This window comes from Typha latifolia, chromosome 5 (genome assembly GCF_019914945.1).
Source record: "Typha latifolia isolate L0001 chromosome 5, TyphaL0001v2, whole genome shotgun sequence".
Lineage (NCBI taxonomy): Eukaryota > Viridiplantae > Streptophyta > Magnoliopsida > Poales > Typhaceae > Typha > Typha latifolia.
The window spans coordinates 16,124,389-16,150,330 of NC_133090.1; the positions used below are offsets into that span (position 1 = coordinate 16,124,389).

Genomic DNA, 25,942 nt, shown 5'->3' on the forward strand with positions numbered 1-25,942 from the left:
GTGAGGAAAGGTTTTTTAACTTTTAAAGTTCCAGGCTTCCCAGCTCAGGGTCTGTGAGAGATGAACCGGTGGCGTTTGTCGTATTGTGGCCAGTGTACGGTTCACTTCCGGTGGTAGGTGTCCATCTCACGCCATGCAAAATTAGGATTTGTTTAATTATTTTCTTTTTTTTTTTCCCCCCTCCGAAAGGAAATTATTAAATGTAGATTGGTTAAATAGGAAGTGGACTTTTAAGCAAGATTAGATGTGACGACTGTGGATAAGCTATGGGATTAGATTGGATAAGGACAACGTACTCCAGTTCGACACTTGCAATTAATTATTTTGTTCCCAAAATCATGGATTTGGGACCCACACCATCTTGATTAATTGCGTGTGCTATGATCCTTAATTCCTAGTCCTAACGTAAACATTGATTAGAATAAGGTTATTCTATATATACCCCTTAAAAAATCCACTTGTTTGCTTGTATAGTTTTTCTTCTTCTTTTTTCAAAAAAGTAAGAATATATTAATTACACACTCAGATAATACCGTAATACTTTAACCTAATTTTGGAGGTTAATTCGTAGATTTATTGGCTTCTTGGTAGATATAATTTACAATTAGAACATATTAAAAGTTATTAAAAAAATTGCAGCCATTAGTGATGAAGCCACTGTTGGGTGATGAAGCTTGAGTAAGAGCCAAGAGGAGATTCTTGGGCATAGTTGGGTGGCTGAAGGGTTTTTAAATGTAAAAATAAAAATCTGAAAGTCATAGTCTTGTTGCTGCCCAGGATCGAACTGGAGACCTTCAGTGTGTAAGACTGACGTGATAACCACTACACCACAGCAACAATTTCGTTAATAATTTTTAATCATATTATTCTAAATAAAATGGGAAAAAGCGTACACAATTGGGCAGATATTTTGCGATGTCGTGGAAAAAGGAAGAGGAGAGAATTGGAGACATTGGAGATGGGAAATTGGTGGTGGAGTGAACACCTTAAATTTGCACCTCCTCCACATAATATATTATTCTCTACCTTCTCTTCTCATGCAGTCCTTCCTATTCCTGGACAAATCCCGATGGGTTTTCGTTTCATGGCGGTCTCCAGGAATTGGGCTTCTCCGATCCCGTCTCCTTGCTGCACCAGACTTAACTACCAGCTATTTCACCAGGCTTCTTTATGTAAGTGGAGAAGACCCAATTGTTTAATTTACAGTTGATTTTTGCATTAGCCAATGCCTATCTAATGAGGTACTCGTTTGCACAGTGTTTGCTAAAATTCTTGTTGCCATTTTTGCTGGTGTGCTGCTAAGATATAAGATGTTTTCACGTTAAAGGCGCAATTTTTGCAAGGAAATTAACTTGCCAAGGTTTTAGGATTTTCATCTTAAGTTTCTAAACAATGAACGGATGGATAAGTAACTTATGCTTACTATCATTTAGTTGGAAATTTGATACCTTGATTTCTACTTTGTAGAGAAACACTAAGTAAACTAAGTTATAACTAGGTGGGTGAAGAACAGGTTAAATATTTAAAAACACTTGTTGTCATCGATCATCTCTCAACTATGCCATTGTACTAGTACGATCTAATATTGGCTTTTTCTGAGAAGTTTGAAGAAAATTCAATTTGGGTTGATTTTCTGGTTCGGAGATTGACAACTGCAATGTTTCTCTCGGGATCAAATAGTATGCAATGACAGAGCTGGTCTATGATGCAATTCTATGAACTGTTTGTCAAGTTAGTACTGTTTTAACCTTCTCGTGGCTGACACCATTTAGGTACTGACTAAGGTAGATATGGGTCTTTATTTACTATTGTACTATTAATTTTCATCTCTTTGGGGATTGTTAGCTTAAGAGTTGGAAATTCTCTCGAGCATGTTATTCTCCTTCATTTCTGCTCAGTTGATGTCTTCCTAAAATCCTTGTTCAACATGATAGTCACGTGATTAGCTAAATTTGTTACAGCAAGAAGCAGGGCAATTCCCTTTGAATCTGGAAGAATATTACCTATACATATCTTTCTGGAGGGAAGCGACAGCCAGATCGGAGACAATCTAAAGGTATTTGCATGTTCATTAGGGCAACTTCAACACACTGAAGACATATCTGGCGATGCAAAAGATATGAAGGTATTGGCTCTTACTATTTAAGCATATTTACATCAGAAGCATTTTGCTTCATTTGTTGGAAGAAATGCTGAGGATTGCAAGTTTATGCGTATCAGGTGAATGTAGATAGAATGCCCCTCAGTGACTTGCATGATATGCTTGAATCTCTTAACATGATGGATGAGAATTTATCTGCTTATTCTACAAGTTTGTCAGCAAGCAACTCTTTACAGTTTAACTTACTAATGGAAAACCTCAACAAAATAGAAGATATCTTGGATGGTAAGGACTTGGTAAGGCTGCAAAGAGATATTCTCGTACATATACGACAACTTGGTGCTCTGAAACTATTTCGTGCATATCTCTCCAGGACTGTTACGGTACCAACCATACTTGAATCAGATTTCCTACTCACAGAGCACTTTACAAACTGTCACCTAGAGTTCCCAGTAAATGAGCAAAAGGCCGATGTAATTGTTCGAACTGGAAAAAATGAAGAGAGGAAACTAAGGAGACAACGAGCATCAGAAAAGGCAACTCGGTTGTCCTATTTGACAGTATCTTCAAAAAAATTAAAGGCTGAGAAATCTACTTTTTCCTCACCAATTAGTGTAGACGAGAAGGCGGGATTATCAGCGTTAAGAAGTAGAAGGTCCGCACTAGCACGAAATGAATCAGAAATGTCGGAGGGGGTTAAGGTACTTCTTGCATTTATTTGGATTCGAATATCTACTTTGAACAGAGGTTAAATAAAGATTGAGTTCATGATTTTGATTTTAATGTAGGAAGTTGTGAACCTAGAAAGAACCAGAAGAGAACTGGAGAAGGAAATTGGGCGACCACCCAGTTATGCCAGATGGGCTGAAGCTGCTGGAATTGATCAGGAAACATTGCAGCAGCGTTTGCAGTTTGGCTGGTATTGTAGAGACAAACTTATAAAAAGTACCCGCTCTCTGGTCATGTATCTTGCAAAGAATTACAGGGGAATGGGGATTGCGTTTGATGATCTGCTTCAGGTTGAGGATGCTTCTCTATTCGTGTTATTGATGTACCTGATTGGGTTTTTCTGAACTTGACTACTCCATGTGAACATACCACAGGCAGGGAAGGTGGGTGTCCTGAATGGTGCTGAGAGGTTTGACAACAAGAAAGGGTACAAATTCTCAACCTATGTCCAATATTGGATTAGAAAATCTATATTGGCACTGGTAGCACGACATTCAAGAGGGATCCACATACCTGTAAGTCCTTAATTTTATATAAGAAGAGTTTAGTTCATCTCTGCGCGAATCTCATTCAAAGGATGATATGGATTGGTTTTAATGTCTTGCAATTTAATTTGTAGGTTAGAATGGATAATATGATTAATCGGATACAAAAGGCTAGGAGAGCCCTCCGTAGCAGGGAAGGAAGGTACCCACGAGAGGAGGAGATTGCTAAGTTCACTGGTCTATCATTAGCTAATGTTAGATTAGCTAGGAAGTGCTCTCGTTCTGTAGGTTCAATTGATCAAGATATTGGAAGCGAATGGTGCACAAAGTTCATGGTACAACATTACACTTCCCTCAGTCATCACCACTCAAGAAAGACAGCAAAGCTCTCTTTCTGCATATTTTTTCCTGTGCAATTAATAAGTTCATAGTATGTATACTAAGCTCAAAATCTCTGATAAAAATAGTATTTTCTTGTTTATTGGGCATGTGTCAAGGCTCACATATAAAATTTTCTTTTGTTGACGTAAAATCTCTGATAAAAATAGTACGTATTGCTTGACGTAAAACAGATAGTGGATTTGTTTCTGTCTTTTTCACGGCTCGATAGATAATTTGATAAGCCTATGATTTTTTTCCGTGTTTCATAATACGGTTAACCAACATGTTAACTAATCGATTACCTGATCATAATGATGTTCTTGTGTAAATGTGACAGCCATTTTTCTACTCTATGATTCCTGGTTGATCAAGATTTTATAAATAATTTGCTTCAGAAGTTCTTTTCTGATGCACATCTTTTGCTGCAACAAGTGAGCATATAGGTAAAAGAATGTAGCTAATCGGATTGTAATTTCATGTCAGCCTTATTACCTTGTAAATGCATCATAAACCATTCTCACAATCAATAAGTAGCCTCAACCATCTTATTTGTACTATGTGGCTATGAATTCATCTGAGCTATTAATAATTATCAAGAATTGTCAACTCAAGTTCCAGATGATTTAAGCCATTAGTTAAGGCGGTCACTACTTCTGCAGTTTTTAAGTGCTAACCTAATTACAGTAATTTTTCTGTAGAAGAATTGTGTTGACATAGCAACAAGAAACTCGTAGTAAATTTGTGGTTATAAAATATTTTCGCTTCATGTACTCCTTCCTAGGAAAGAAGCAAAAGCAACTGCTGGCGTTTACACTTAGTATTCTTCTTGCTCTTAGCTGATTCCAATTTTGTCTACAGGAAATAACACCAGATACATCGGTCGAATCTTCTGATGAGGTCGTCATGAAGCAGCATATGAGAGAAAACCTTCTTAAGCTTCTGGAAGAACTGCAACCCAGAGAGAGGCAAGTACTAATACAAAGACACGGGCTGGGAGATGGTAGATGCAAGTCGCTGGAGGAGATTGGCAGGCTTTTCCATGTGTCGAAGGAACGTATACGAAAAATAGAGAAGATAGCCATGTGCAAGATAAGAAGGGAGGAGGTACAAAGAGAATTGAGACACTATCAGCACTTGTAGTCTCTGAACAGCTGCTTCCTAGGCTTTGAACCATTCATTTGTTTGGGCTTCATCACTGAAACTGGAAGCACAAATGATGTGAATGATCTGCTTTTGCCTGCTGCTGACCATGCAGAAGTTTTAGGATGCAGAGATACTTTACATGCAAATAGTTTCTTATTATATTCTTATGAAAATACCAGGTGGTAATTAATTGTAAGTAGTGAAGAGAACAATACATGAATACCTATAGTGCTTCATGATGTATGTTACTGAGCATAGAGAGGGATATAATCTGATGGCTATTGACTTGTGAACAAATAAAAATTTTCGATGCCAGTTAGAATTATGAAATTCTTTCACATGCTTCGCTCTGAAAGTATATTGATCAGCATTTCATATTCTTAAGAAGTGCTTGTGGGAATCTGATTGCTGTCTTTTCTTGAAAGTATTCTTCAAGGGAGAATACTTTCAAGGGAGATTAATTTGTATTATTACCTTATTTCAGTTGGAAGCTCTTTTTTTTTGCTCTCTTTTCCAGTGGTCAAGTTCTTATCCTGTACCATATTTCAGATACAACTTAACATGCATATATACTATGGTTTTACATTCTCTGTTCTCTTAAACTCATCACCACTTCTGGAGAGAAAGAGGAGCTGAGATTTGGATGTAAAATGTTATACCACTTCTGGAGAGAAAGAGGAGCTGAGATTTGGATGTAAAATGTTATTCTTGATTTCTCATATATTCTAAGTTATCTTATCTACAATAGAGATGTGGATGTTCTCTTTTTTGGTTCTCAGAACCAGAGGAAATTTCACTCTCTTTGCATATCATGTTGGATTTGTCATAAAATTCTTAAAGGTATCACAGTTGTCATCCAAAAACAGGCTCACTTTAAAATCCATTATGGTTATTTCATCATCTTGATTAACTTTTCATCATGCTTAGAATGATGATTTTAGACTTCAGAGTACAGAGTCTTGGAGGTCAGTAAAGTACCATATTGATATTTGAAAAAGTTTTGGGGTGATAACTGATAATTATGCAGAAGTACTAAAACGTAATTATGATAATGGCGAGGTGGGCAATGTAAAGAAAGGGATTGGCTCTTCTTGTTGGACTCGTACAAAAGTGCGGCTAGGGTTTTTCGCCTCTTCTTCTTCACTCCGTCGCCGCAAGACTCTCTCTCTTCCCCCCCCGAGAGGCTTATCGTCATCGATTGTAGGGTTCTATGGTGGTCCAATCGTGGAAGAGCTTTATATAGTGCTAGGTCTTCCTCCATAGCCTACCAATCCCGGCGCTCAGGACCCTGCCACTGAGATGGCCACCGCGAACCCCTTCGATCTCCTCGGAGACGATGAGAACGACGATCCTTCTCAGCTGATCGCCGCTCAGCAGCAAAAGATCGCCGCCAAGAAGCCCGCCGCTCCCGCCACCGCGCCACCACCAGCAACGGCGAAACTCCCGTCCAAGCCGGCCCCTCCATCTCAAGCCGGTGAGTTCCATTGTAATAGTCATCCATTCTTTTTGCTGATCGTTTGTTCAACGGATCCGAACCTGGTAATATTGTCAAAAGTTGGGATTTCTATCTTCATTATATATACATATAGGCCACTTGCGACAAAGATCTCTCGTTACCTTTTCTTCTTTTGTTTTTACCAGTGAGGGATGCGAGGGCTGGTCGAGGCGGGCCTGCGCGTGGTAGAGGTGGGCGAGGAGGTGGAGTGGGCCAAAGAAGTGGTTTTGGGAATGGTAATGTCAATGAGTTCTCAGGATATCATGGTAGTGGAGGAGAGGAAGGTGCTGTCAGTGGACCTCCAGAGAGGGAGCGTGTGCCACGTCAGCCTTTCCGGGGAGGCCGTCGTGGTGGTTATGGAAATGAGGGTGGAGGTGAGTTTGAAAGGCCACCACGAAGGACGTACGAGCGCCGCAGTGGCACCGGTCAGGGTTTTGAGATGAAGCGCGAGGGCTCAGGGCGTGGGAACTGGGGAACTGCTACTGATGAGACACTCGTGCAGTTAGGATCTCTCTAATCGTTTTCCTTTTTATTTTTGGTCAGCTATGATAGTTGATGTGTAATGAAGAACCATTTTAATTTGTGATTGATGGGCTGAAAGATAACTGATGCTATTATTTGATTCATTAGGGAAGCTGAGGATTCAGTGAATAATGGTGAAAAGATTATTGTGACTGAGAAGAAGACTGAGCAGGAAGGTGTGCCGTCGCCAGAGGCGAGTAAGGATAGCAAGGAGGATGTAGTGAATGAGGCAGGAGAAAAGGAACAAGAGGATAAGGTATTGTATAGTTTTGTTACTTTGGAGTTACCATTAAACTTTCATTACTCTTGCTATGGACATTGCATAGGCGTCTAATTGTGTTATAGGCAAACCAATAACATCTCATGTTTGCAGTCGCATAATTTTCAATATTTCCTTGAAATTGCTGTGACGGATTGAGTGATGGAGTTGGATGATATTACTGACTATAGCTATAGTACATGTTTTCAAGTTCTATGCGCAGTTTTAAGTTTCACTGATAAAGGTTGTCTCAAGGAAATTTGTGTTGAGTAACAAAAACTTTAAATTTATGGAATGTCACATGTATGTCATTTTGGCCATATCTGGTTGTCTTTGTAAGTGACCAAAATTCAGTGGAATATTAATGTTTTCTTTTTCTTTTTTGAATAGAAACAAGTTGCTCCACATTGATGTGAGTAGGAACGAGGAACTTAAGCTTAAGTATCTTATTAGTGGAAATAATAGCCTTTTAGCATGGTTCATATTTTCTGCATGTTATTCAGATGACTAGTATAGTTATTATTGTAGCACATATCCATGCTTTGTAATGTTGAATTGTTTAACACTATCTATCTGGTCTCCTCCTTGTTGCACAATCACTTGGAGCACTTGATAAGAAGATTCCTATTGGAAAATATTGCTGAAAACTTTTGTTATATTCATGGAAGTCTTAAAGTTCACAGTGTCACCTTCATAATATTTATTATCCCTTGTTCCATTTTTAACCACCTCAACTTCTTTCATCATATAGGAGATGACTTTGGAAGAGTATGAGAAGTTAAGGGAAGAGAAGCGTAAAGCTCTACTTGCATTGAAGGCTGAAGAGAGAAAAGTTGAAATTGATAAAGAGTTGCAGTCTATGCAGCAGCTTTCAATGAAAAAGGGAAATGACGATGTGTTCATTAAGTTGGTAAGCGTTGTCTGGCTGTTTGATTTGTTTTTGTTATATGCTGTGTCAGATATTCACCGTAGTTCTCTTTATAATTTGATCTTATTAGGGTTCTGATAGAGACTCCCTGAAAAAGAAAGAAAATGCTGAACGGGATGAACGAGCCAAGAAGGTATATATTCTATTATTCTGTAAAACTTTTCCTCATTTTCCTCAAGCTGTCCTTACTAAAATAGTAATTACGATGAGCATTTTCTTTGTCAGTCTTTGAGCATTAATGAGTTCTTGAAGCCAGCTGAAGGAGAAACACATTATAGCCGAGGCCGTGGCCGTGGCCGTGGCAGGGGCCGCAGTGACCGCGGCGGACCTTTCAGAGGTGGTTTTGGTGGGGTTGCAAGGGGCTCTGTTTCTGCTCCTTCAATTGAAGATCAAAACCAATTTCCCATTCTTGGTGGGAAGTAGAGGCTTAAAGCATGTGTCATCCAACATATTGCCTATGTTTACTAATTTTGTCCGTTTTAATTTTGAGTCATGAAAAATCAGTAGAATAACGATGTGTCCCTGCTCCTTGTACTATTTTCCGGTTTGTCGTTAACTATGTATATTTGAGTTAAATGTTATGAACTATGACTTATTATGAATTCTCACATCTATGATTTTGGTCATTCCTCTTTGTTATTTAAGCTATGGTTTGTTAATAGTTCATTCGATTGCATCTAAATTTTTCCCACAGTATGCATGTAACAGGAAGGAGCTTAAAATATGGAATGTTTGGGAGTAATCTGTGAACTTTACTGAGTCATTCTGTACAATTCGCTTCGATTGATATTATTACCATCATGCTGAAAAACCAGGTAGTGGCATGGCAGACTATTCAAATGATGAATGATAGTATCAATAAAGAAAAAGTGGTTCATATTGGTGGAATCGTTTTTCTTAAATTCCTTGTAATCGGCATCCAGGTAACTAGAAGAAACATTTTTCTTGTTAATGGTAGTCCTACAGTTCTAATCGGAATATAATTTCTAGTCGTTTATAAAAACAATGTAAATGCTGAAATAGAAAAGACATTATTTGGGTCTCTTTATTGGATCATAATTGATTCACCCTTTTCTGGCTAGTTGTAAGAATAGTGGTTTGGTAAATTGGTAGCCAATCTATTGGCCATCAAAAGGGCCATAAATTGTGGTTTTCATGGCCGTACATCAGTCATATCAACTGCAGCACGAAGTTTGATGTTTCATGAGAAAAATAAGAAGTAAAATATTCGTACCACTAGCTTTTTTTTTCTAATAGGAAAAGTCCCTGGGCACTGTCTTTTCTTTTGGCAGTGTGGTTAATAATTTATATAGAAAAATGGTCCGAGTCCAGTAATATGTCAATAAATGAGAGAGGAGAATAGGACGGTGAGGAAAAGGGAAAAATAAATTACATGAAGGCCAAAAGACCCAAAATTCGTACAGGTCAAGGCTCCCTGGGATGATTTTACCAGTCCAAGAAGGCGTTATGAATGGAAGAGCCATAGATGTCGATTACCTTATTTTTATAGAAAATATTTTATGTTAATTAACATCTCCACAGTTCATAGTATACGCAACAAATCTCAGTTTCTCAAATAGGAACATATACATTGCAGTAAGATTTACTTACAAAAAACAGTAGATCCACTTCACATAAACTGGCAGCCTAATGGCATTCCTAACTATACTCGAAAGAACCATTTAATGACATAATATTGGAAACGAAGCAGTGGAAAAGAGAAAACAAACAGAAGATGGGAAAAGAGTTAGGAAAGGAGAGAAGAATAGACATTGAATCTGGCATATAATTGTAGCGTCCAAAGCTGTCAAAATCTGCGCATGAGGATCTCCCTGTTTCGGTCCCGCGCTTCTCTTAGAGACTCGTAAGAGTTCTTTGCATCGAAAACATCTGTAGTATCTTGCCTGACTCGTTGCTGCTGGTGCTGGTGCTGGTGTTGATCTGGCAATATTTGTCTGCTCCTGCTTCCAGTGTTATAACCAGGAGTCGAAAGAAAACGAGATTCCATCATCATGTCACCCTCCAATATCCGCAAAACCTTTTTATGCGATACAAAAACATAAATGTGATGGTTTATATCGTTATGTAACTGTGAATTTATTATATATGAGACATCAAGGTCTACCTGAGACATACGAGGCCTTGCATGTGGATCTCGCCTAATGCACAATGATGCTGCATGCAACATGCAGTAGACCTCATGCTCAGTGTAGTGGTTAGCCAGACGTGGATCTAGTAGCTCATCAATTGCATATTCTTCTAGCAAAGGCCGAGCCTGTTACAAGAAATGACTACTGAGAATAGAATTCATAAGCCAATGATCAAAACTTGAACGATAATTGTATCCAAAGAAAGACCTCTAAAACCATCCATTTACATTCTGCTTTTAAAGTAGTAACAGACTGGTGATTTATCAATGAATAGAGATGATGATGTCAACATATTATGCCCTCAGCAAGCTTAACATAATGATTGGAAGTAAGAAACTAAGAGATTGATGTATAGAAAGTATTCTGCGACCTACCCATTCAGTGAGGCACTGTCGACCCTTCGGTTGGTTAAGATCAATGGCCTTCCGTCCAGTGACAAGCTCCACAAGTACCACACCAAATGAATAAACATCAGCCTTTTCAGTTATTTGCCCACTCTGTGTGTACTCTGGAGCCAGGTACCTATCAATGAAACAGAGATGATTCACAACCATATCTTCCCACATGAATGAATTTTGGTCTGTACAATATCCAAATTTACCCGAAGGTGCCAATAACTCTTGTTTCCACAGCCAAGTCGCCATCAGGCTGCCATCTTGCCAAGCCAAAATCTCCAACCTGAAAAATCCTAAAAAAGGTCAGAGGAATAACATCTCCAACTATTGATGCTGCAAAAGAATTATGCAGATCCATCTTGTGGTTTTGATTAGTGACACCAATAAAGTACCACAATTTCATTCAAGAATGATTATGTTTTACCATGCATAATAATGGCTTGTATCCCTATAGAAATGCAGTTTATGCAGAATTGCAGATGCAGCATGTACAGAAATATCAAAATTTTATGGGCCCATTCTTTGTTGATCGATCATCCAAGAATAAAATTTCCTATTTCTGACTGCCGTCAAACAATTTCACATATATGTCAGAAGTAACGGAACAGATAAGATGGTGCAAATATTAGGTTGGCAGAGATGATGGATGTAAAGGTTGCTCCTTATCTATGAGTAAAGTTACTTGCAGACAAATATCACTAACACCATCAGCACGAGAGTCAAGGAGAATGTAAAAAAATTGCGAAGCATTCATTAAGGGTTAGATGATGGGTGTCTTATACAGATAATGCGTGTAACAATGTATATGCTGATTTACTTGGATCGTACAAATACCAACTTTTCAGAATGGCTATCTTCCAAAGATTAATCTTGGACTTGATTATAGAAGCTCATCATATATCAAAGCAGCAGTTAAAAGACATCCTTGCATAGAAAACTGCATAAGGACATACCAGTGGCTCAAAATCATGTGTGACAAGAATGTTGTTTGGCCTCATGTCACGGTGAACTATGCATCCCACTCGACACTCTTCATGAAGGTATCTCAAACCTCGAGCAGCTCCAATTGCAATTTTGTGCCTTGCAGACCATTCCAATGGTTCTCTATCACGTCCTATAAACATTGAATACTTAAATTAATAACAAACTTCTAGCAATACAAATGGTCAGATTCTACTGAAAAAGCTGCCCCCTGAGAGGACATCATAACTACTAAGACGGTCCATCTCAGTTGAACATTCTGTAAGTTGATAGAAGAGAATGAAGTGCTCTATCGTCTTATAGTTCAAATAGAAGTTTTCCCAAGAACAAATCAAAAAATGGACTGCTGATTGAACAGGTAAAAACAGCTGCACTGTTAACCCCATCCATTTATGTCTACAAAAAATTTTAGCAGAAAATATTAAATAGAAATTGATCTCAGAAATCTAAATTGTTTTTGCACCCACAAATTTCTGAATTGGCTTAAAATGCTGTGGCACAACAAAGTAAAAAAGGGAAAAAGATAATCAAGAGCATTATGTTTGCAGAAGAGAAGGTTAGGCCTCAATACAAAGATAATGAAAGTCTGGTCTTCACATTTACATCAGTAACATTAGAAAGACCGGACATTCAGCTGATCTGGCTTTAAGAACCTTTAGTTGAAACAATCGGAAAGAAAAAAGAAGAAAGAAACCTTACCGTAGAGATGAGAATCCAATGACCCATTGCAGATATATTCATAAACCAGCAACCTTCTCCTGTTCTCCACACAATATCCAATCAGCATCACAACATTGCGATGCTGTGCGCAGCTTAGAACTTCCACCTCTGAGCAAAACTCATGATCACCTTGTGAACTAGCAAGTTTGTGTTGCTTAACAGCTATTGCCTGACCATCAGGCAGGACTCCTCTGTGAACAGATCCAAATCCACCCTCAGCCAAGAAATTTGCTTTAGAAAAGCCACCGGTAGCCAGTTCTAATTCAGAGTAGCTGAACCACTTAGGTGGTTTTCCAAATACAGGTGCTTTGTGCTGACATATTGAACATAAAGGAGGTGGTCCTGGAGGCGCATTTCTTGATAGCGAAATTGCTTCTCTGACACTTCCACTAAAGTTCACATCTGATCTTCTGCTCAGGGTGCCACTTTTGGCCTCTCGATCAAGACTAGAAATTTTCTCTAGCAATAATTTTTGTGTTGACATATGGTGTTTATTATCACATCCTTGAGATATTTCTCCTGTCCTTTTAGAGGATGCACGACCACCACATAGAATTTCAGCAACCCATGGCTGAAAATCAAAGCTCGATGGGGAACTTAAACTTTCACTGTCAGAGTCAGAGCTAGTGACATCTAAGTTCTGAATTTCCTGCTTAGTTGCTTGCTCCACTTTCTTAAGACAGTTATTCTTTCCAGAAACACAGAAAGGTGAAGTTCCAGGATCTGAGCTTGACACAGATGAGGTTCCAGCTTCAGTAGTAGTAGTAGTAAAAGGTGTCCCTACTTCAGGGCTGCTACTTGGTGTTACAGCTGGCCCTCTAACGGATTTCCGAGGATCTTCAATATCCTTTGAGGTTCTTCCAATGGTTTTGTCCACCTCAGCTGCCAAGGAATGCCCCAAACGGGAACCTTTATTGGGAGATCCAACCAGATTCAACCTAAGAACTTTAGGTTGAGAACGTTTCATGACAACAATGTTACATTGCAGCTCTTCCATGCATCGCTTCTCTTCATGCTTCAGTTCCCTGTACATGAGGAGAAGATATTGAATTCAATTGAGTCAAAACAAGGCAAAAAGTGGACAGAAAATCAAATAGAAATCTGACTTCTCATGTAAAAGTAAGATAAAAACTAGCAAGCATGCATGAGCAATAGCACAAATATTGGTGAGAAAAAACATCTTAGCCCTGAAGAAAGATAAAATAAATGAAAACATAACATTACTTGTCCAGGACAACCCAGCTTGCTTGAGCTCGCTTGGATTCGGCAGCCACTGCACCACAAGGTGATCCAGAAACAATCTTTATCTTCACATTTATCTACAGAAGAGGTTATTCATGTACTAGTTAGACAGGAGAAGTTAAACAGTAAACACAAACAGAAGTACCTTAAAGGAGTTAACCTTATTTGGATCATAAACATCATGAAGTTGAAGCATCATCTGAGAACACAACTCTGTTATATCAGATTTCTGCTCCAATGTAGTAACAGAACGTGACCTTCTGTGACCACTAGCGCAGTCCCCTGCAAATCTTGGAAAACCCCATAGTTTTCTGCCTGAAATATGAAATGAAACCAAGGTATAGATCATAAACATTGCAACTACTAGATCAAACATAAACCCATAAAGAAACAGCAAGTAATTTGTGAAGGTCTACAAACTCTTTTAGAAAAAGCATACAAAATTCCTGATCTGAGACCAGGCATGATTAAATGCTTGTAAGTTGTATCATGCTTCTCCATGCTATATAGCTGAATACTGAGTATAATGATCAAGAACGCAGATTCTAAGCCAGCTTCTTATGGACCCAAAACCTAGCCTTTCAATACCAATTTATACCTAGATGAAGACTGTGCATTGGTGAAGTAGGATATCACCTAACAGCAAACTATATGCAATAGAAATGTTGGACTTTAAATTGGCTGTCAAATTCACAAACTTGAAGATCTAGTAACATGGGCCTAAATCCTGAAATAGTTAGCAAAGTAAAGAAAGGATATTACAGGGAGAAATGTGTTGAGTATTGTGTTGCAAAAGAGGATATTTTCAGACAACATCCAACAGCTACACGACCGCAAGGACTTAGAGTCTTAAAGATAAAACTGAACAAAATATGGCGTAAACAGAGGTAACATAGAAAGGGAAGAAAGATATATAGATAGAGCTTCAAGAATCGATACCAGAAGTGTGTGGTGGAACCACGACGAGAAGCGTGATGGAGTCACCAGGTTGAACAACATGAGTTAATGCCCACACCAGCGCATTCCTCGGAATCTCTTTCGAAGCCTTAATGGCGACCACAACCTTCTCATTAGCATTGACACCCCTTTCCGGTTTCCCCCGCATCTGTAGCTGGCCAGAACTCATCTCTCCCACCAAAACCCAACCCAAAAACCTTTCAATTACAGTACCCACCTCGCAGAACTAGGCGTATTTGTAACACTGACAGCAAAAGAACAAGAAGAGCAAAGCCAAAGAAAGCTCCTCATCACTACCGCACTGCTATGCTCTCCAGGAAAATGTAGATAACGGACATCAGATGCAACTGTTGCTACCACTGTTTATAGCAATCACGGCGCAAAAGACGCTTTCAACCTTCTTAGGTGAATTAACCATTTCACCTAATCTAAAAGCATCGTAAAAATATCTTTTTTTATTCCCTTGTTCTCAACTTCACCAAAAACCAAAAGTTACTCAATTCTTGTAATCCTCGTTTCCAGGTGTGAGAACTATTTCTCCTCTAAAATGATTAAGAAAAGGAAGAGATCAAAGGCGCTCTTCTCGTGAGTGTACCACTTCTGCTATGGGAAAACGACAGAGATCAAAAAGGGGAAAAGGATCGGGTCAGCTTGCACAGTAACAAAAACTCCTTGATCCTTTTAAAGGTAAGAGTGAGAAAGAGAAAGACCTGGTAACCTTTGAACCGGAAACCAACAGCCGAAGGAATCCAAATAAGCCTTTTAGGGTTTCCAACACCGATCGATCAATTTCACCGACTTGACAGGAGAACTCGCAGGCCAAAAGATGAAGAAATTACTACACCGGAATCTGTGATCGAGAACTTTAAACCTTCACAGATCCATGCTTTCCGTTGTTTCTCCCAAACAAGCCGCTCGAATCCAAATCAATCTCGAAATGCGAGCAACTCCCAAATCGATCCAAACGGACCAAACCCGGACCAAGAGCGGGAAATGCGCGAACTTAGGCAGCAGCATCCAAATCGGCCCCAATAGTGCTCCGAATCGAGAAAACTCCCAATGTATATAGCCGGTTTCGAAATCACCAGCCCTAAGAATCCTTGAAAAGGAAAGAAGAGATCGTGATCGAAGCAAGGAAAGCAATTAAATCCCTCGGAAATCTCGCATTCTCCTTTAACGCTCCCTTCTTCACCGCTCTCCCTCCCACCGCGCTCTGCCGTTGAACAATTGTGTCCTAAAATGCCCCTTTCTTCGCCCTTATCTTACAAAACTAGCCTTGTGGTCCGTGGCTGCAGTTATACAACCCTTATTAAATTGGCCTCTAGTATTCAACTTGGTTTCCGGACCTATCTGTGGTCCTAATATTTTATTCCCACATTTCAAAGCCCTTATCCGTACTTTACTTATTCTCGATCCGACGGTCCACATTTCTCAAACCTGGCGCACCCTGGATTTCTTTCGTCTTTATTTATGAGAGATCTCTATCTGCGATCAGATGGTCCAGAGTAACGATACTAGTTTTTTTTATTTTATTATTATTATTTAAATGATAGTAGTTGGAAATCATGAGATATTCATTTATAATATTCTCGGGATAGAAAAATTAATTTATATTCGTCATTTATGACATATGTTGGAAAATTTTCGATCTCTGCCACCGTTTCTCAAATCGTTTCACAATTTTTCCCGCGCGTGGCGAGCGGAGGGTTGTTTCGTAAATAAGTGGTGACCCGAGGTCTTTGTTGTAGCCGGCTTTGTATTTTGAACGGGTTTGGAGGGGGGAGGTGGAGAGTGGCACGGTGGCACCACATGGTGGGCCCGGCCCGGCCCATTGATAGGCCGATAGTGGATAAAGTGGAATAGTTATTCGTACGTCAGTACTAGCGCTATTATTCGGACTCTTTATTGGGTGAATGATGGATAAAAGGGACGTTATCCGCGTATAAAGGAAGGGTTATTCACATATAAATAAAGTAACTCCTCGCTATCGGAGAGAACGGAAGGTCCTGAAACCCACAGAACACGAGATGTTCGAGTTCACGCGAATTAAAGCAAGAGACTCTTCTTTAACACCTTAATTAACAGGTTTTGTCATTGTACTACTGTTAATTAATTAATTAATTAATTAATGAGAGGGACGTACTGAGATTATTGGGAGTTGGGCTCGTTGTTCTCATGCTCGTCCAAAGTTTAGTTTTGTCATTTACTCCACCTAATGTGGTATAGATTAATGGCAACGGTAGTGGCCCGGAATTAGGATTCCTTAACCAAGTTTAATTAACTGACACTGACACAAGAGTCAATAAGATTAGGTGTTTACCTAAGTTAGATAGCTATCCAATTCACCAAGAATAAGCTTGCATTTATTCTCAGAACATTGGATAAAGACGTGCTTCCCATGCCTGGCTAATGGCTATTCAACGGGAGCATGATTGATTGCGGTGACAAGCGAAAGCCACATGCAAAGATGCGGTTCCTTATAAATGACAATAAGTATATGGGACCTAGGTAGCAATCAATATGTTGAACAAATAAATCCAGATAAGGCGAGGAGACAAGTTTGGATATCTGACATAGTTAGGAGTTTTATCGAAGTTTTTGCAAGCAAGAGAGTTTTTATTCATAGTCATGTCATCTCAAATGCAATTCCAGCATTGATTTGATTTACACTCTATGCTTTGTAATTATCTACCAAAGGGAGGGGAAGGAAAAAAAATGTCTTGTCTAAGGAAATGCATGCATTGGGAAATTATATATCTATAAAAACCTTTTGCCCCAGGGAATTGTAGGATATGACGAGAAATAGGTTGAAACTGAGAGACAAAAGCTAGAGATAGCCACATAAAATGAATTGGGAGTTGATTTAAGAATCATGTGGCAACAGATTCTAATCTAGTATCCACTTTAACGAACATATGGACCCTCATAATGTGGTCCTTGTATGTCTTCTAGGTTCAAGTTGTTAATAGTTGCACTGTTGGAAAGTGTGAATACATTTGAATTATCGGTAGCTTCATTTATTACTCTGCTAGCAGGTACTTGGTAAAGGAAAAAACGAAGGCTCCAGCAGCTACATTGATAAGAGAGAGAAGAACAGAGACCTCCAACTTCACAGAAATCACCTAGCATGCAAGAAAACATATATCTCCTCAAGAGTGATTTTAAGGTAATTCTGACTTAGCAACTCAAGAAATTATCTAAATCGTAATATGTTGAGCGAGATGTCTGAATATAATATCTGATACATAGCTCCATGAGAGTGATCTAGCCTCAACATAAGATTCAGGCCAATATCTGGGAGAAAAAAAAAAGGCACAACCCTAGCCTACCCTTCAGATCAAGCTAGCAAGTCAATTAAGGATAAGATTCCAGAATAAGTTCACATCTCCAATGGTAATGGAACAGCAGGAATCTCACAGCTCAGTTGTCATTCAACACAGAAGACATTACATCTGGCTCAATCAAATTTTCGGGCTTATGAATGGAGCGAGTAGATCCTTTGACATAGCATCTATTGATTGCCTAGACCTGCAAGTGAAGTTCTTACAATATATCAGTGCAATATTAACACTCCTGATGATGATGAGACCATCACTTGTCATCATTGAGGAACTTTGACAACTGGAAGAAATTGATATTTGTTTCCTACATAAGACCGGACAAACTTTCAAATGTCAAAAAGAATCACTAACCATTTATTCCTCATTTTAAGTGTCATAACCTTCCAGATTCATTCGAAAAATCAAACACTTTCCCATCAAATCCCACAAGCATGTGATGATTTTTTTCTTCATTTTTCCTTTTTGCCCCCAACTTAGGATCTACTCAGTTTCTAGCTTTTCAATCATGATAAAAAAGTATTATCCCAATCTTAATTTAAATAGTACATTAAAGCCCTAATTAAGTATAAATAAGTTCCAAGTCCTTCAGGAATTAAAACTTTTCTTTTTCTCTTTTACCTAATAGTTCTATAGGTGGTAGCCCTTCCTATAAAAGAAACCTGAAGGACTAAATACATTACCAAGGAGCTTACCAGAAATACTGAGTGACACCTTCAACTACAAAACATATCTCAATGGTGCTGTGATGTCTATAGGTAAGAATTAATTTTGAGCACCAAACTTTATGTTGATTATGGATGAGTTATGAAATCAAACATTCTTGATTTTTTTTTCTCTGGTGGATTCCACATCTTCTCCCTTTTAGATGCCCATTTTTACCTCTCTACTTCTTTCTCTTCTATACGTAATGGTTAAGCACTTTTGCTGCCTAAAGATTACTCCCTAGGTGAGCTATTTCAACTTAACAGGTAGATATATTATCCGCCTAATTTTGACTCTATCAACCAACTAAGTTGAGATGAATAAGAAGAAAGATTTGTTTGTCTGCCTCAACTGATTTAGGACAATTTCATCAAGATAAGTATCTATATATCCACAATATCTTTATACATAATATTATGATATTTCTCTAAATCCCAACTTATTTGTTTGTATTTGTCAAAAGCATATATAAAAATACAGAACAAGCATAAGTTACATAAGCTTTCAAGCTAACTAGCAACACCTTCTTCCCTGAAGACTTAAACCAACCTCCAACCCCTTCTTCCCTTCTTAATTTTTAAAAAAAAAGTACATTAAATCCCTAATTTAAGTATAAATAAGTTCTGAATCCTTCAGAAACCAGGAATTAAAACTCTTTCTTTTCTTTTCTACCTAATAGTTCTATAGGTGGTAGCCTTTCTGAGAAAAGAGATATGAAGAAGGTAGGACTAAATACATTGCCAAGGAGCTTACCAGAAATACATGGTGGCACATTCAAGGCTTCACATGTCTCAATGGTGCTGTGATGTCTATAGATAAGAATTAATCATGAGCGCCAAACTTTATGCTGATTATGGATGAGTTATGAATAGATTTTGCTATTTTATTTTTTTGACCATCCTCTATCAGTTCATCTTTATTGCGGTATGGGTCTCGATCACGTGGTTGGGGTGCATGGGAATTCCCCGGTACGGTCATTCGGGAAGTCCCTCCCACGCCACGCACGGAGATTTTGCCATTGATACCGCTGACAGGCTTGAATTCTCATATAGATCTCAAATAAATTCTACATCTTCTCCCTTTCAGCCCAATTTTACCTCTGTACTTCTTTCTCTTCTATACCTAATGGTTAAGTACTTTTGCTGCCTAAAGATTACTCCCTAGGTGAGCTATTTCAACTTAGCAGGTAGATATATTATCCGGATAATCTTGACTATACCAACTAAGCAACTTGAGATGAATATGAGAAAGATTTGTCCATCTGCCTCAACCGAATTAGGACAATGTCATCAAGATAAGTATCTATAAATTCACAATATCAATTATACATAATATAATACACTGATATTTCTCTAAATCCCCAATTTATTTGTTTTTATGCGTCAAAAGCATATATAAAAATATAGAACAAGGATAAGTTAGATTAAGCTTTCAAGCTAACAACTCGCAACCCCTTCTTCCTTGAACACTTAAACCAAACTCCGACCCCACTGCATCTGCCTTGGCTGATCTTGATTCAATACATCAAAAGGCAAGAAAAAAAGAAGAAGTATTTTTGGCTTCGATCTCACACTAAAGTCAAATTTCCAACAAAAATTAGCAAATTTGATCTGCCAAACTGGACCCAATTGTTGTTGACTAAAATAATAACATAAAAATTCAATCAACTTCCAGAATTTAAGATGTATAGAAGCGATTTCATTTTTGTATCAAAAAAATAAGACGAACAGTGTGCACCTACGCGTATCAAGGAATCAAAGATGACGAGGTCTCGGATGGTGAGAAGACATGGGAGAGCGCTCGTGTGGGTGCGCATCGGGGTCCACGAAGCACACGAGCTCCCCTCGGATCTCCTTCTCTCCTCCCTCCGCACGTGCAGCGGAGGAGGCGACCTGGCTAAGCGCCACAGCCTTGTCGGCAAGCATGGCCGGAAGCGCCGCAGACGCCAGAGGCGCCACGTGAGACCTCACGCGCCGCTGCGAGCACGCGGCGGCCATTAGCCTTGCAGCGCCGCCGCCGATCTCCTTGGAGAGCATGGCAGGCGGGGAGGTGAGTTCTGGCGATCGCTAAGGGTAGTTTGAGACCCGAGAGGTTTATCCTTTGGGCTAATCGGCTGTGGGCTTCCAAATTTAAGAATAGTGGTGGCCTCGTTATGGGCTGTGGGCTTTTTTCCTTCATGCATACTTTTCTTTTCTTTTTTTTTAATAGATAGTTGGATATTAGATCGATATTTTTATGACAAAAAATAGATACATTCGTCTTAGGGCCTTATTTATTTTGAGTTTAAGAATTCTTACTGAGCTGGTTTAGAAACTCTTTAGTAACCAAACATCTTTTAATCTTTTTTATATTTAATTAAGTTCGAACTTAGTCTCAAACCAAACAATACTGGCATACTTTGGTCAGAATTAGACTCAAATTCTACCGTAGGTTCTCAGTGGGGTCAGCTAAACATCTTAAATCTATTACCGACGACATTGAAACTTCTCGAAAAATTAGCTTGCAACCCTTGACAGAAACTAGGAATTTAGATGTACCTAGAAGGGGGCAGTTGATCAAAAAGTTCCTTTTACTTGTTTTAAGAAAGGAAGTCATCATGGAGGCAGGTTTGAAATTTGTAAGCTTTGTAGGACTCTCAGATCGTATGGGTCAATGGGATAGTACTTACATAATTAAAGTGGCTAATATTATATGCAGTTGAATGATGGCGCACGAAATAATGTTGCACATTTCAAATGGAAAAGAAAGCAGTTAGATGAAACATCAGTATCAAATCGGCAACTCCATTATGATGTAAATTTTTCGCTGGTACTTTTTGAAAGATGAAATCATGCGGACCAACTAAAATGCATAGATTACTTTAACAAAACTATGTGCTTACAACCACGCTGTTTACTCCAAAAGCTAAAGTTTAATTCCAAGTGCCTTCTTATTAAATCATACTCCAAAGATATCAATAGCCCCAAGATACCAAATAAGAATTGTATTTTGCTTGAATAATGAAATAAAAAAGTTCTCAGCCAATAAGCCACAGAAGAGATATCTAGCTGGGCTCAACCCATTTTACTCACACAAAAAAAAAAAAAGAAGAAGAAAAAATTCCACAAATTCTTCTACCTATCATGCTAGATAAATCTGTAGCACTAGATGAGAAATGAGTCAAGAAAAGAAATATGCAATTATATATGTATAAACACTAAGTATCTAATGTAAATTTTAAAGGTAACTTTCTTTTTCTCCTTAAGAACTTCAAATATTGGATTAATACTATTGGAACACTCAAGATGAAAAAGCAAATGCCTAATGGCAAGATCACTTTACAGTGGTGCTGATGCAAAAACATTCATAAACCACAAACTGCATTCCAGAATCCCTTAATAGGCTACAAGGTAAAGTTATTTCACTCGCTTAACAAGTTTCAAGTAGCTGAAATTGCAACTATATTTCCATGATAGCCTGAAACTGCAGTAAGTTCAGGTAAGTATTGAAATTGAAGAGTAGATATCAGATGTATCAGACTATCAGGCATCAGATATAGTTTGACAATATACTTTCAGATGATTTTCTAGGGTTATCTCCAGATAGAGAATTAGAATTTGCAATTGATTTAGAACCTAGTACCCAACTTTTCTTTAAAGTTTGAAATGTAGACCTTGATTGTTAAGCATTACACCTCCAGCATTGAATAGAAAATATTGAGAAGATATAGGAAGTAGTTCCTCAGATAAATTTTTAATGTTCTATGAAAAGAAAAAGAAAAGGTAGCTTATCCTATTGCGAAATCCTCAAGATTCCAAGATTGACAGCCTCTGATTCCTCAAGTTTCTCCATCCTCCCAACTCCAGATTGCAATCTCTATAACCAATTTATGGCCCAAAGAGACCATAAATATTAAGATCAAAAGAATAAATAATGCAAAGATGTATATTTGCGAATTGAAAACAAGCATCTATCACCACTAAGCCAATAATTGGTTCTCGACTATTATCAGAAATATAATATGCACAAGTGTTTTAAAGAAGAAATGTTCCTACCTACACTAATTTATACAAAGATATGGAATAACCAGGCTATGGAAAAAAGGAAAGGACCGGATCGACACGCATTCTATGATGGCTTGACAATGAGTCAACTACTACTGTGGGGTAGATCAGACTTGCTAAAGAAAAGACTTCAAATAATACACGTACTCTATATCAGTACAAATATTAGGTTATAGTTGATGGGAAGGAATTGAGAAGGACCAGAGCTGTTTACTAATACTAGATTGGTTTAGTGAGATAACATTGAAGAAGTTTCAATCATGTCGGATCTCAAAGAAATTCAATAAATTATAATATTGTAAGTGTCTATTAATTATCTGTATAATAGAATGAAGAAGAAAAAGGAAGACAAGCCAACGATACTATAATATTGTAAGTTGCAGTGAGATACATGGACACCTCTATAATATTCTGCTATTGTTCAATGCCCTAAAGGTTTTGTGGAGAAAAGTACCAAACTAAATTAAGCCAGAACATTATTTTCTTACATGGAACAAAATGATTAACGAAGAGAAATGACTGGTTGCAAATTCCTATCTTCCAGTTCCCTTTAGATGACAGGAGAAGAAGATTGGAAGTTGAATATCTTTTGAGGTGATAAAAAGAAAAAGCCATCCAGAAGAATGGTAATTGCAGAATTTAATGAGAATTACCTTGGGAAACAATCTGAATATAATTTAAAGCAACTTTTGACTCAAATGGACCTCCTATTCATCTTATAAAAAAGAACATCCTCATAACTACACCAAAAATGCTACCAAAACCATGAAACGGGCAATTTTTGAGCTGTACACTACGCTTTTTATTCTGAAATTTCTTGGTCTCCGACTTATAACAGAAGAGCAGAGAAACTCTTCAAACTTAGGATCCTGAACCCCGATTAACAATATTGGATTAGAAAACTTCGTTAATGTTATCATTATAAAGATAATCCAAGTAGCTTCATATCACCCTATTATAATTTATCTCCTAGTATTTAAAATCTATTTCCTAACATCTCAATATCAGTTGACATCATATCATGTTTCAAAAGCACACCAAAAATAGATGTACTAGGACAAAACTCTCATGGCCATCCTCTGACATAGTCATTTTTTTTTTTCAAACATTCACACCAAGGAGGACAAAATCAACAGGCACTGCAAATACTAAAGCAGAATTAGTCCTAGATAACCATCCTATCAATCGTCCCTAACTTTCAATTATATCAATTTATAAACCAATAGGACACAAAATCCAGAATACATCCAGTAAGCATCATATCAAGAAATAAAGAAAACACAAGCCTTTTTATGTTTGCAGCAATCAATTCCGATAAAAAAAAAAAGGAGAGGATAAAATAGATAAGATATAGCTAATTCAAGATGCAAATCAAGCGGTCTCCAATCATCAAAAACACAAACACAGCTGTACTCCAATTCAAACATGCCCGCATACATAGAATTCATAAAGTATGATAGAGAACACAATTACCACAGCAAGATTTATGAGAGAAAGTAGCAGCCCATATACCAAATCATTATCAGATAATGTAGTCCGACCACTGCTGGATAAAGGAGGTATGATCCATAGACTCCCCTGGCACATCCTCGTGTCTCGCCGGCTTCTCTTGCCCCCCTAGAAGCCTTGCCGGATTCCCGACTGCTGTCGTCCTCGGTGGCACATCCTTAAGCACGAGCGATCCGGCCCCAATCTTCGCCCCTTCCCCAATCTTCACATTTCCGAGAATCGTCGCCCCGGCGCCGATGAGTACTCCATCGGCGATCTTGGGATGCCGATCCCCGATGGCCTTCCCGGTTCCCCCAAGGGTTACGTGGTGGAGGATCGAGACATTGTTGCCGATGACGGCGGTCTCCCCGATGACAACGCCGGTGGCGTGGTCGAGGAGGATCCCTTTGCCGATCCTGGCGGCGGGATGAATGTCGACAGCGAAGACGTCGGCGATACGGGATTGGAGGGCTAGGGCTAAGGGGCGGCGGGACTGGTACCAGAGGAGGTGGGAGATGCGGTGGGCTTGGATGGCGAGGAAGCCCTTGTAGTTGAGGAGGCAGTGGGAGAAGGACTCGCAGGCGGGGTCGCGGTGGCGGGCGGCCAGGAGGTCAGCGACGGCGGCGGAGCGGAGGGAGGGGTTGGAGGAGAGGGAGTTGAGGAAGAGGTCGTAGAGGAGGGTGGAAAGGAGGGTAGGGGAGGATAGCTTATTCGCGAGGTGGAAGGCGAGGGATCGAGGAAGGGAAGGGTGGGAGAGGACAGTGGCGTAGAGGTAGCTCGCCAGGGCCGGCTCCGAGTCGGCGTCGCGGTGGACCTCGGCCTTGATCTGGGTCCAGACCCAGGATTCGTCGTCCTCCGATTCCGGCGGTGGGAAGCTCGGCATAAACGCTGCCGTCGCCGTCCCCAGAGAAGAAGACGAGTGGCGGTTGTTGGTAATAGGATGGGATTGTCCCACCGGCATATCGGGAGGTATTCCCCTCTACTTCGATTGGAGGATAAGGAAGTGGAGTGAAGGCAGACAGGAGGTGTATCTTGGACGAATAAATAGAGGGGGAGAGGGGGAGAGAGGGAATACGTAGACGTGGTGTGCTGACTTGGACTTGTGGCAGATAAAGAAATGACGGTAGACAAGTGGATATTCTCCTCCTCCGCGGTTAATTCTAGAACCCGGGGTGAATAAGTTGGGTGGATAGGGATAAAAAGTTGAACAAGTTCCGTGAATAGCGTTAAGATTATAACTAAATTAAGAATCCTATATGATTCTATTAATTAAGTTAAGTCGTCTTTTTAATTTTAAACCAACGTCTTTCGTATGTAGAAGGATATGCGTACTGTATACATCGAACACCGAGTCATAACACCAGAACCAACGTCAGTGTTTGTTTAAATAAGCAAATGCTGTCACGAACCTCGACGGAATAACGAACAAATACGATAATTAGACCGTAATTAAGAATACAACGTCAACTCTCTTCTCGTGAATTATATATATATTCATAACGAGTGCATGATTTTGTTATATAGAGCCTGTTGAAGATCTCCCGTATTCACATCGTGCAATTGGATAAAGATTTGTAATTTTAAATTGTATTTGACAGTTATAGATAGATGAACGTCTTTGTGAACCTCGACGGAATACGAAGCAAATACTATCCTCAGAACCGGAGGTACATAAATAATAATGCAGTTGACAATTACTGCTTCGGTAAGTCATCCGTTAAGACTTATTCCAGTCAGACCTAGAATAAGAAAAAACTTCGCTAGAAGGATAGTATTGGAACCAGAATAGCATGCGATGTGAGGTTTGGATAGTAGTACCGGATAGCCCATCGATTGATTTGGGTGAGAGGGGTGGGTACGGCTCATGCACAGTAGTACGA

The 25,942-nt window shown here is 39.0% G+C and overlaps 4 protein-coding genes, 1 long non-coding RNA gene and 1 other non-coding gene across 7 annotated transcripts; 2 read left to right on the plus strand and 4 right to left on the minus strand.

Annotated features, from left to right (window-relative positions):
• Positions 1–764: 764 nt before the first annotated feature.
• Positions 765–837, minus strand: TRNAV-UAC (transfer RNA valine (anticodon UAC)). Its single transcript has one exon. It is a non-coding gene; the product is annotated as a tRNA-Val (tRNA).
• A 66-nt stretch (positions 838–903) lies between these two features.
• Positions 904–5,177, plus strand: LOC140788575 (RNA polymerase sigma factor sigC). 2 transcript variants are annotated; one of them, XM_073137861.1, is made up of 7 exons: positions 904–1,172; positions 1,962–2,125; positions 2,221–2,802; positions 2,890–3,120; positions 3,205–3,345; positions 3,450–3,745; positions 4,555–5,177. In XM_073137861.1, coding segments are annotated over exons 1-7 (1,629 nt in total). In that variant the 5' UTR covers positions 904–958; the 3' UTR covers positions 4,556–5,177. The 2 variants fall into 2 exon arrangements, with proteins under 2 accessions (XP_072993962.1, XP_072993961.1); XM_073137860.1 differs by having other exon boundaries at positions 3,450–3,650.
• Positions 5,178–5,764: 587 nt separating this feature from the next.
• Positions 5,765–8,669, plus strand: LOC140788576 (RGG repeats nuclear RNA binding protein A-like). Its single transcript, XM_073137862.1, has 6 exons — positions 5,765–6,313; positions 6,481–6,835; positions 6,965–7,112; positions 7,867–8,025; positions 8,114–8,176; positions 8,269–8,669. Exons 1-6 carry the CDS (start codon positions 6,139–6,141, stop codon positions 8,464–8,466), a joined length of 1,098 nt encoding a protein of 365 aa, XP_072993963.1. The 5' UTR covers positions 5,765–6,138; the 3' UTR covers positions 8,467–8,669.
• A 942-nt stretch (positions 8,670–9,611) lies between these two features.
• On the minus strand, positions 9,612–14,824 carry LOC140789712 (inactive protein kinase SELMODRAFT_444075-like). Its single transcript, XM_073139508.1, has 9 exons — positions 14,471–14,824; positions 13,692–13,846; positions 13,514–13,608; positions 12,269–13,314; positions 11,542–11,702; positions 10,795–10,871; positions 10,568–10,715; positions 10,169–10,318; positions 9,612–10,081 (listed from the first exon to the last, which is right to left on the minus strand). Exons 1-9 carry the CDS (start codon positions 14,655–14,657, stop codon positions 9,851–9,853), a joined length of 2,250 nt encoding a protein of 749 aa, XP_072995609.1. The 5' UTR covers positions 14,658–14,824; the 3' UTR covers positions 9,612–9,850.
• Positions 14,825–17,681: 2,857 nt separating this feature from the next.
• LOC140788846 (uncharacterized) lies at positions 17,682–20,633 on the minus strand. Its single transcript, XR_012109104.1, has 2 exons — positions 20,273–20,633; positions 17,682–18,016 (listed from the first exon to the last, which is right to left on the minus strand). It is a non-coding gene; the product is annotated as an uncharacterized lncRNA (long non-coding RNA).
• Positions 20,634–23,963: 3,330 nt separating this feature from the next.
• On the minus strand, positions 23,964–25,140 carry LOC140788839 (probable serine acetyltransferase 1). Its single transcript, XM_073138313.1, has one exon. It carries the CDS (start codon positions 25,021–25,023, stop codon positions 24,097–24,099), a length of 927 nt encoding a protein of 308 aa, XP_072994414.1. The 5' UTR covers positions 25,024–25,140; the 3' UTR covers positions 23,964–24,096.
• Positions 25,141–25,942: the final 802 nt, after the last annotated feature.

Excerpts from the sequence above, each read along its gene's own strand:
- LOC140788839 (XM_073138313.1), bottom strand. The coding sequence starts at position 25,023 with ATGCCGGTGGGACAATCCCATCCTATTACCAACAACCGCCACTCGTCT.
- LOC140788576 (XM_073137862.1), top strand. The coding sequence starts at position 6,139 with ATGGCCACCGCGAACCCCTTCGATCTCCTCGGAGACGATGAGAACGAC. Across the intron at positions 6,836-6,964 it reads ACTGATGAGACACTCGTGCA|GGAAGCTGAGGATTCAGTGA; the intron begins GTTAGGATCTCT and ends TTGATTCATTAG. Across the intron at positions 8,026-8,113 it reads ACGATGTGTTCATTAAGTTG|GGTTCTGATAGAGACTCCCT; the intron begins GTAAGCGTTGTC and ends TGATCTTATTAG.
- LOC140788575 (XM_073137860.1), top strand. The coding sequence starts at position 959 with ATGGGAAATTGGTGGTGGAGTGAACACCTTAAATTTGCACCTCCTCCA. Across the intron at positions 1,173-1,961 it reads ATTTCACCAGGCTTCTTTAT|CAAGAAGCAGGGCAATTCCC; the intron begins GTAAGTGGAGAA and ends AATTTGTTACAG. Across the intron at positions 3,651-4,554 it reads AATGGTGCACAAAGTTCATG|GAAATAACACCAGATACATC; the intron begins GTACAACATTAC and ends TTTTGTCTACAG.
- LOC140789712 (XM_073139508.1), bottom strand. The coding sequence starts at position 14,657 with ATGAGTTCTGGCCAGCTACAGATGCGGGGGAAACCGGAAAGGGGTGTC. Across the intron at positions 13,847-14,470 it reads GGTTCCACCACACACTTCTG|GCAGAAAACTATGGGGTTTT; the intron begins GTATCGATTCTT and ends TTCATATTTCAG. Across the intron at positions 13,609-13,691 it reads ATGTTTATGATCCAAATAAG|ATAAATGTGAAGATAAAGAT; the intron begins GTTAACTCCTTT and ends CCTCTTCTGTAG.